Source organism: Scardinius erythrophthalmus (genome assembly GCF_964197995.2).
Source record: "Scardinius erythrophthalmus genome assembly, contig: HAP1_SCAFFOLD_57, whole genome shotgun sequence".
Lineage (NCBI taxonomy): Eukaryota > Metazoa > Chordata > Actinopteri > Cypriniformes > Leuciscidae > Scardinius > Scardinius erythrophthalmus.
The window spans coordinates 18,175-29,440 of NW_028296536.1; the positions used below are offsets into that span (position 1 = coordinate 18,175).

Genomic DNA, 11,266 nt, shown 5'->3' on the forward strand with positions numbered 1-11,266 from the left:
GGAGAGTAACATATATCAATTTGAAGGTTCTATAGTATTACTGCTTTGAGATATTGACCTCTGAACCTTAACCTCAGGGCATATTTGAAGGCTTATAATTATGGAACAAAAAGGGTTACGGACATGAGACCAACTATTAGAGAAAGGTGTTTACATGGGTTATAAGTTGAGTAGTCATAGTCACCAAGGGGTGGGGGGGGGGGGACTATGGTGTGAAAATAAAAAATCCCCCTTTGAACAAGACAATATTTAAAGTCTGATGCCAAAAATGTGTTTAACATCCCCTCAAACCCCTGGAATGCCACCAATTAAGTATTTATAACTTCCAATTTTAGGGAAAACCCTGTTTTTTTTTTAAAAAACTACAACTCCCTAGACCCCTCTTTAGTACTTGTGTTGACATCAGCACCCCAGTTGTAGTTCCACCGTTTTAGGGTCGTGCTAGGGTTGTGAAAACATGTATCTACCCAATATATCAAATATCACACACTGTCTAATAAATAATTATACTACATGTATATGATCTATGCTAAGAAAAGACAAAAATGTTTGCTTAATGGCTATATTTTAACTAAAACAGGAGACCAGCGCGCCAACTGCTCTGCTCACGTGACGCAAAGCGGACTGAGTGTCCTCATCTCCATAGTAACGGCCCATGTTGCTACTTCCGCTATGAAAAATGTAAAAAAAAAAAAAAAAAAAAAAAAAAAAACACACACAGACACACACACACACAAATACATTTGTTTTTCATAACTGAAGGCGTGATTTTTAAAAACGTCATATTTGACGTCAGTCTACTGTGGTGCTGCGTTATAAAACACATTATCTTTAAGACAAGAGATATTTAATTGTCCGCCGTTTTTGTTTTCCCGACAGGAACCTCGAGTCACATGATTGAGACAGAACATAGGCAAAAATGTAACAATCACACAGTTTGAGAAAGAAGTTACATTTCCCCTCCTACACTATCTTTTTAGCATCGGGCTTGACAGCTGTTCTCATGAATATGAATATACATTCTCATGAATATGAAGCCTAAAATATCGTTTTCGCCCTAGTGGCTTGCTATCGTACAGGTGATATGATTAAGTAAGTTAACACTGACAAAGGCTAAAAAATAACATACATTTTAAAGGCAAATTGATGTATGAATAATAATAAATTACTTATAATAATAATAATAATATAATAATATAATTCTTGTATAATTGTAATAATTGTTCACAGATATTATATTGAATTGAGAGAGAGAGTGTGTGAGAGAGAGAGAGAGAATTAATATTCTAACATGTGGAAACATAAGTTGGAATAGCGGAATACCTGTACCCCCCACCCACCCCCACCCCCCCACACACATTGTTGTACATCTATCTTCATGAGGACATTCATTGACACAATGTCCAGCCGCTTACCTTAACCTTAACTAAGTACCTAGCCCAAACCCGAACCCTAATCTTACCCATCAAAACTAAGTGCTTAACCTTAACCCTAATCTTACCCATCACAACTTTCAAGATTAGAATTACTGTCGCGGGGTTTTGGAGTTAGTGATTGATGTGTGGTAATAAAATGGAGAAGGGTTCAAACTGCTATCGTTTATTATTTCTGTTAGTATTATGTGAAACCTGTACGAACGTTTGGTTACATTAAAGATGATTAAAACCATATTAAAGTTAAAATCTATAAATATATTTTAAGTTCTCCTCTTAGGTTATTAACTATTAGTAGTATTACTTTAAGTAGACAATTATTAGGCCTATTGGTAGTCAATTTGTTCAACATTGAATCTAATATTACACAAAACGGAAGCAATGCCAACTAGGTGGCTTCAGTGATAGCAATGTCCATAAACCATTTAAAACATTTTTTTAAAAATTGTAGTGTTCAACTGTATACCAAAGTTTCCACAAATATCACAAACCAGCTTTTCAATATAATTTTTGCCAAGCATCTCCCAGTGACAGCAAGACTCTTAAACATGTAAAGTTATGATGAAGGTTAGGTCCTTGATAAAACTCAGCCCTACTGAACAAATGATGAAACATATATATATATATATATATATATATATATATATATATATATATATAAAAAAGTAGACTCAATTCAGAACAATATAACTTTATTGGTCCCTTTATTTTTGTGTGTGTGTGGATGGGTTGGGGCCATCAACACAGTAAAACTACTCAAACAAGTTATCTTCAGGGTGTTTGCATGGTGTTTTGACAGTGAAGGCACATGTTTTTTTTAAAGCTACATGCCGTATGTGACCATGATTGGCACACTGTGCACTGGGACCATGAACGCCACTTCTTTTTAGCATTTTTCATCTTGTCATCAAAATGGACACGGCAGATACAGCACAAATTGCCTCCATCTACCAAAGGAAAACCACAAATAACCAGTTAGTTGAAATCATACTCATCACAAACATCTCAAAGGCAGCTTGTTCATTTTTAACTGTTGCCAAAGGAATATGTGGGTATTGCACATCAATTAATCTCAGATCTTGCTGGTAATCAATCAAGATAAAAGCAGGTTTTCCTGGGTTCAATTTCAGAAAGCGGCTTTAGTATTTCGGGTTATGCACCCTGAAATAAGGAAAACTCATGACACAGTTCTTCAGCTTCTTCCAGAGCTTAACATTGTTGCAGGTTTATGATTACTAATCGTAATGTCATAACTGATACTGAAAAATTTGTTTTGTAAAAGAATATCCTAGGCAACATCCTTTGCACTCTCAATATATTTATACGTTACAGAGATTGGAATAAGGCTGTTAATTTCTTCTGTAAATTCTGCCTGGAATCTGCCCCTTGAAAGACTTAAAAGTAAATCTAGTTAAATGCTGTTTCATCCTAAAAGGATTGGAGACCAATTTGTCACAGTCTAGTGTTTTTTTTTTTTTCCTTTTTAAAAGGTCTTAGTCCATGCTTCTGTTTCCATATCTATTCTTAATGTAGTATTGTAATCTGTTGAAACTGCCTCTTTTTGTAGATTCATAGATTATATAGATTCACTGCTAGTCTTGGCCAGGTCTATTACGAGGAAGAGCTCATTTGTCTCAATGGGACTGACTGTTAAATACAAATAAACACAATGTGGAAAGATACAGTACCTTTATCTGCAGTCATCACAATGGCTACAGTAGTGGCTGTTTCTAAGGACCCTTCCATCTGCTGTACACCTAAAGTACATAAAACACAACAACAACTTAATTACAAATTCATAATTCAACTTGTCAGCATTAATACTGTCAATAGTTAATTAGTAAATCATTGATTAAAAATACAGTTCCATTATTTGCATATAAATTCAATTCAGTCAATTCAAAGGGTAAAATTATCAGAATATCAACCTTATATATACTGTTTATTGTCACCTGGATAAATACTGTATTTATAAATTGTAATTTTCAAACAAGTGAGCTTTTCTCTTTGTGTCAAATGTCAATGGCAGACTTCTCAGAACAATAGGCCTTTATCACACTTCCTGCTTCCGGAACGCGGAGTAGGGATAAAGAACTTACGGTCAATAGTATTTCTCTATAAGGATTTAAATATTCAGCCTTAATGTCTAAACCATCCCAGGTAGCCTGACTACAAGCTATGAAGTTGTGAAACGAAGGTTTCTGCTCACTATCAGTTAGTATGAAATCGATCTTGTTTTAAGAAAAACAGGTTTTATCCGCAATCTTATGGAAAAAAAGTACACTACCCACAATGCTAAGCGTAGCAGGAACATCTGCTGATTGGTCCAACTTGCTGTTACCATGGAAACGTTTACCTTACTGACGAACCAGGAACTGTCAGAGCGAGGCAGCCATAGATATCATATATAAACGCTAGATGTCTTATGGCGCAGTCACTTCCGGCATCACCGTTCGGCCATCTTGTCTCAGTGCTCTGTGCATTAAGGTGAATGATCAGCATGCACACAAATCCTCATATCTCGCTGAAATATTGACAGATTTACAAACGGTTTGGTTTCTTACAAACGTTATTAACGTGGCTATAATTCCGAATGCTTGAACATGGAAGTTATAATTTTTCATATGTATGCAGTGTATGTATGCAGTGTCATAACTACATCTCTGACGTTTATAACAAACCAAACTGTTTGAAAATCGGTAGAAAATTGAGCAAGTTATGGTTTAAAAGTATTTGCACCATGTTACGAGTGAGGAAGCGCACTGTGGCTAGATGGCCGCCACGTGCGGACGTCGACCTCCATTGGCCAGCAGCGCGCACGAGACATCTAGCCTTTATATATGATATCTATGGAGGCAGCGAGCTTGATACTTGATACTTTTGCCTTCTTGGCCGTTTTAAAAACTTTTTGTCGACTTGGTCCCAGACTTAAAACTCTTTATAAAATCAATTTGTAGGTCACGGTTTAGCTCTATAACAACAATGGCAGGCTACACACGCAGCTGTTGTAGTGTACCGGGTTGCTCTATATCAGGACGTAGACAGCCAAAACGTTATCTCAGCTTTCACGCTTTCCCGAAGGAGGAAACACTCCGCAAGTCTTGGGTTAGATTAATAAGTTTATTATTAGATTAACCACATCGTCATAGGTGACTTCAGGCAGGTTGCAGATAGACTTGGTCAGGCAGTAACTATCGGACTCCCCCATTGTAAAACGCTAACCGGAAGACTTGTATTCCCTACTAAAAGACGTACTTCCGGTCTTCAATTGTTGCGTGACATAGGCCTATTGTTTTAACTAAGTTCGAACTTAAGCAATACCAAAAACTGATTTGTAGCCTTTGGTAAAATGTCTAACAAATACAAAAAATACCATTTTCACACATGGCCTCTAAAATTTCCTCCACTGCCTTCGTCTGGATGCCATCTGCTGTGTTTGGTGATATGAAAACATTAAACCATCATACAAAGGTGAAAATTTAATCTTTTGATTTAATATTATTGAAATAATATATACCATGGTTAAATGTGCTGTGCAATGTCCAGTTACATATCTAGTAAACTATGCTCCTTAAGTTTAATGTTATACATTTATTTAAAGATAAAATAAAAACAACTCAGCGTACCTTCTGCATCCACATGCTCAGACATTCCCTCTGCCATGTCAGTGGGGTTGCATTGTGCTGCATCTGATGTATATTTTTTAGGAAAAAAAAACAAAAAAACAATTGTGTAATATGAGCATAACAAATAATTAGACTTCCTTCATTACTGGAAAAAATAATAATCACACAGCAGTATCAATTAAGGAATATTATTTGCAGGAGTTATATGCATAGAATTTAATTAGCATGAAAAAAAAAAAATGAAAACCATTGACAAGGGCCAGTCACTAGTCACATTTAACTAAAAAGCTATAGATATTCTGGAGATGTGCCTTTTTAGAAATTATGTTGCATTATAATGACAAAAATAGAAATAGTGTCACATCCTTTACTAACTGTCAAAGACACATACATATTCTGTAACCAGAATCATTTTTAATTCAATTTTAGTTATATAGCGCCAATTCATAATAAAAATGATCTCAAAGCACTTTTCAAGCAGAGTAGGTCTAGACCATACTCTTTATAATATTATTAACAAAGACTCAACAATTCCACTACTGTAGGGGTTAACTAATGTTAAAGCTGCCGTCTGTAGGATTTTTTTTTTTATCATATTCATTGAAACCGACACTATGCTCCAACAGAAAAACATAAATCAGCCGGTTATAGAAAAATAACCGCGCTTCCACCTCCACCTGGAGCCTGTTATTTGTTTAACAAAAATACACTGCTCCCGGTTCTTCTGGTCCAATCAGCGCAGGGTGAGAGTTGTCAATCACAGTTCATGCCCACGCCACAGATCCTCCCTCCCCTCTCGCGCACGTTACAATATCACTTGCACACGCCTGAAGTTTGCTGGTGTGTTGGATTGTACGAAGCATGATGGCGGAGAGAAAATCTATCTAGAGAATCTAAGCTCATGGGAGTGGGGGAGGGGCATGAGAGTTGTAAACATTCAAAAACAATTCTATGTTCGCTCAATCTTCCAGGGTTGCCGACTGCAGCTTTAACATGTAAACTTATCAATAAGAGCCCCATCTGATGATGCAGATGACCAAACTGATTGATCAATGTTGCCAGTGCGACTCGACCAGAATGTATCAGATTTGTAAGTTTGAGGCCCCGAGTTACTATCTTGAGGCCACGAGTAGTTACTATCTTGAGGCCACGAGTTAATATCTTGAGGCCACGAGTTAATATCTTGAGGCCACGAGTAGTTACTATCTTGAGGCCACGAGTTAATATCTTGAGGCCACGAGTTAATATCTTGAGGCCACGAGTAACTATCTTGAGGCCAAGAATTACTATCTTGAGGCCACAAGTTACTATCTTGAGGCCAAGAGTTACTATCTTGAGGCCACAAGTTACTATCTTGAGGCCACGAGTTAATATCTTGAGGCCACGAGTTAATACCTTGAGGCCACGAGTTACTATCTTGAGGCCACGAGTTACTATCTTGAAGCCACGAGTTACTATCTTGAGGCCACGAGTAGTTACTATCTTGAGGCCACGAGTTACTATCTTGAGGCCACGAGTTACTATCTTGAGGCCACGAGTTACTATCTTGAGGCCACAAGTTACTATCTTGAGGCCACAAGTTAATATCTTGAGGCCAAGAGTTACTATCTTGAGGCCACAAGTTACTATCTTGAGGCCACGAGTTACTATCTTGAGGCGACGAGTTACTATCTTGAGGCCACGAGTTACTATCTTGAGGCCACGAGTAGTTACTATCTTGAGGCCACGAGTTACTATCTTGAGGCCACGAGTTAATATCTTGAGGCCACGAGTTAATATCTTGAGGCCACGAGTTACTATCTTGAGGCCACGAGTAGTTACTATCTTGAGGCCGCAAGTTATTATCTTGAGGCCATGAGTTAATATCTTGAGGCCACGAGTTACTATCTTGAGGCCACGAGTAGTTACTATATAGCCAGCAGCCATATCACCCTGTAGCCCAAGACTGGTTGCCCACTGAAGCTAAGCAGGGCTGAGCCTGGTTAGTACCTGGATGGGAGACCTCCTGAGAAAAACCAGGTTGCTGCTGGAAGAGGTGTTAGTGAGGCCAGCAGGGGGCGCTCACCCTGTGGTCTGTGTGGGTCCTAACGCCCCAGTGTAGTGACGGGGACACTATACTGTCAAAGAGCACCGTCCTTCGGATGAGACGTAAAACCGAGGTCCTGACTCTCTGTGGTCATTAAAAATCCCATGGCATTTCTCGTAAAGAGTAGGGGTGTAACCCCGGTGTCCTGGCCACATTCCACACATTGGCCCTTACCAATCATGGCCTCCTAATAATCCCCTTACATTGAATTGGCTCTATCACTCTCTCTCCTCTCTCCACCTATAGCTGGTGTGTGGTGAGCGCACTGGCGCCGTTGTTCTGTGGCTGCCGTCGCATCATCCAAGTGGATGCTGCACACTGGTGGTGGTTGAGGAGAGACCCCTGATATGATTGTAAAGCGCTTTGGGTGTACAGTAGTACATATGAAAGCGCTATATAAATGCCTCATTCTATTCTATTCTATTCTATTCTATCTTGAGGCCGCAAGTTACTATCTTGAGGCCACGAGTTACTATCTTGAGGCCACGAGTAGTTACTATCTTGAGGCCACGAGTTACTATCTTGAGGCCACGAGATACGTGCTAGAAACAGTCAGTTAAATATTTGGGTTCTACTGTTCTGGAACAACCCTTGGAAGGCCAAACAATGTAGTTTGGCTTTTGAACGAAAAACACAGCATCTCCATGACATGGCGGCGCCAGCGAGGATAAAAGTTACACCTTTTTTAGCGTATACATTTGGGCGGTGTCCCACACACTGACATAGAGATGTGGGGGCATTTTAAGTGTTTCAGGAAGGTGTGGCTGAACCGTAACTTTTACAAAGAATATTTGAGACTTTGTAACTACAGATCTTGCACTAACAGCTACATAATACACTTAAGAAATAGGAAAACAAGAAATTGCATCATATGATCTATTTAAGAGGCAGAGGCAAACCTTAAGCAAAACTACACCTGGGCGACCATCGTCCTTGACAGGTTGGGGTGAAGGGACAGAGAGAGATACAATGGCCCAGCACTATACAAAGACTTAAATGTAGGCCTGTATTATTCTTTGGCTAACTTATTTTCACCACTTTGTATAGAGCCAAATGGTCTGCCAAAACACAAGTGGAGAAAGACAACCACTGGTAATTTCACTTACCTATTTCAAATGTAATCTCCTCTGCTGCTTGCAATATTCTTACCAATTGGTTCCTTCCATAAAAGGAAGGCTTTTTCAGGGTAAGGCTATTGGGCAGTCCAGAAACTCTAATGACCAAGCCCTGATTCACTAGGGACTGGTAGGGGACCCTTCCAGTACCTCCGGCCTCCTCTTAAAGACATGGGCACACATATGTTAAACAATGTTACACAGTTGGACAATTGTGACCCTCCCTTCTAGTTGTTAGCCAGTGTAAAGGCTGCAAACAGTCATTTTGGTAAGGTGACAATCTAATGGTTGATGGGCAAACATTAGATAATTTATTTATTTGATGATAATACCATGGATTCATAGGATTCAAGGTATAATAGGTTATCAAGATAAGCAGTTTCTTTACATCCTTTTTAAAAGTATTTGAAATTATGCTTACTAAATTTTTGGTTGAAGAGATCTTTTACTTTTCCCACCAAAACAGAGACGTGTTCTCTGGCACTGGGCATTGCGGCTGAGGAGCTGGCTACAGATGCAACAACAGACAACAATTAATTTCATAAAACTGTATTATGTAAATTTGCACTATTATGGGCCTGAGACCATTTCTGTGGATTTTAATATAAACCAATACCTTTGAAATGCAGTGCAAAGTTGTTCACTGTATCAGATTTATCAAGGAAATCAGTGGCTCCTCTGCTGCTGATTTCAAAAACCTCTAATGAGGACTTTTGACGATCAAAGGACAAGATGGCTGTTTCCACACCCAACTCCTCAAGCTTGGACACCTTTACAATATTTAGATAAAGAAGACAACCGCAAAAATAGTAAAAAATGTATTATACACAAAATAGACAAAACTTACTTTTAAAAATCCAACATACACTGAGGAAACAACTCATAACAGGGCTTGGCATTTTTTTTATTTATTATTTATCCTTTATTTTACCAGGTGATGTCCCATTGAGATAGTCAAATCTCTTTTACAAGGGAGACCTGGGGAGGGCTTGGTCTTGGCAATATATGAAAACAGTGTTGTCACACGTGGCAAATAAGTGGTCAGGGACCACCAGGGTTACAATAACTATACATTAGCTGTGTTTTTATATGCAACTAATAATTTGACTCATAGACATTTGTGACTACTAATGCTTCAATTGACCACCTTGATCTGAATAGACTAGCCTGTGAGAATATTTGATGTTGAAAGCCTTGTAAACAAAAATCGGATGGAATATTAATTTGGAATAAACTCATTTGAAATTATGATAAAATCTACAGATAAACAATCCAGTTGTCTAAAACAATGTTCTGCACACATTACAATTGCTGTTGATCATCCTTCCATCTAATTATGTAAGAATATCACTAATGCTTAGTAAATGAATCCTCTTTCCAAACCTCTAACTTCATCTTCTTGAGGTGCATTTTTATCCGGGCATCCCTCATCTCAGGGCTTAGGTCCTGTGCCTCCCCATGTGCCCTCAGTGCTGCTGCCTCCTCAACATACTTCTTTTTTTCTTCTTCCCCCAATGTGGCCCACCTTCCCTTAATATCATTCATTGTTCCTGAGGAAAAAATAGATGCACAGAAAACTTAACACAAAGTCAGCATCTTCTTTTTAAAGTAAATTTACATGACGACAATCAGTCGAAAACACTGGTTTTGGGTTGTGAAAAACCCACTTCTCTGTAACAACTCTGTAAAAACAAAATAACGTGAAATAGATCAACTGATGATTCTTTTGCAACTTGCGTGAGTAAAGTACTTGCTAAATACTATCATGAAAATCTGTTTCATGACCTTACATGACCCTCATGAAACTGATTTCAACAGGTTGTACAAAAACAAACAATTTAGTATAAAAATTAAAAGCAGTCGTTAAAGATGCTATAAGCGATCTTGGTTGGCGTACCTCTTGTTGATGTTTGAGCTAACACACAAAATGGAGGCTAGCTAGACCCTCTCTCCTTCTCATCCGTGCAATAACCCCCCAAACCCACCCCACAACATTCTTGTCGGTTATTGGCTGGAACAGTTTGTTATGTTTTGTGCTGCTGGTCACTCTGTATGTTGCTCAGTTTGTGGAGCGTGGGATGTCTGCAGAGACTGTTTTTTTTTTAACAGTGTGTTCAGTGTGTTGTGATATGTGAAAAATAAAACGTTTCGGCCTAAAAAAACGTGCAAGAATGCTTATAGCACCTTTAAATTGTGTTTCTCACCTTTGTTTTTCAATATATCTCTACAAAAAAGATTATAAGGCGACAACTCTCGAATGTGAGTTTTGGCCTTTGATGGCCGGGGCTCAGATGAAGCATTTTGTGACCTTTTGTAATTACCGATCCAGTTCTGAAAAACAAAAAACAGCAAAAGGGCATTACACCAATTAAACTGAATGTTAACAAAACAATTTATACAAGCAGTGCAACCAAATGATATATATATATACTGTATATATATATATATATATATATGTATTTGACATTGTTAGTGTAGCACTAAAGTAAACCTTACTTCTACGACACTGGTGTCCAAACCAGTAGCCGATGCAGCTCTAGGAATTAATTCAGAACCAACTCGTGTCATTCCTTTTTCAAAGAATGACCTCAGGGTTTCCTTCTGAATTCCATTAATGGGAGTTCTCTCTTGTTAAATAATAATGAAGAAAGAAAAAGCTAATCAGTAATAAATAAGTAATAAAAAAAGACAGTGTTGCAGATCATACAATCGTTTTCAGACACTCTTGCCTAATGCTTCTAGATTAGCAACTGTAAGGCTTACCTCTCTGGGCCATCTTCAACCTAAAACATAAACATAGAGAAACTGGCACAAGAAAGATTTGTGGACAATGAATTCCAAACAGCCCAAAACCAAATTTTGTCTTGTTCAACAAAAACATGAAGCTTAAAAAAAACTTACCACTTACCACAGAAGTTCTTGTAAAATTAAATATATGCTGTAAAAGGGAGACAAAAAGTTAGGTAAATAGATAATGTGACACAGGCAGGCAGAAAAATATTTAGA

At 38.1% G+C, this 11,266-nt stretch overlaps 1 protein-coding gene across 1 annotated transcript; it reads right to left on the reverse strand.

Moving 5' to 3' along the window:
• Positions 1-2,122: 2,122 nt before the first annotated feature.
• Positions 2,123-11,036, reverse strand: LOC308686253 (uncharacterized protein; the record flags this gene model as incomplete). Its single annotated transcript, XM_081394627.1, has 11 exons — positions 2,123-2,380; positions 3,122-3,190; positions 4,807-4,863; positions 5,060-5,122; positions 8,252-8,422; positions 8,682-8,768; positions 8,877-9,030; positions 9,644-9,810; positions 10,465-10,591; positions 10,757-10,887; positions 11,024-11,036. The coding sequence occupies 11 exons, from the start codon at positions 11,034-11,036 to the stop codon at positions 2,205-2,207; spliced, it is 1,215 nt and encodes a 404-aa protein (XP_081250753.1). The 3' UTR covers positions 2,123-2,204.
• Positions 11,037-11,266: the final 230 nt, after the last annotated feature.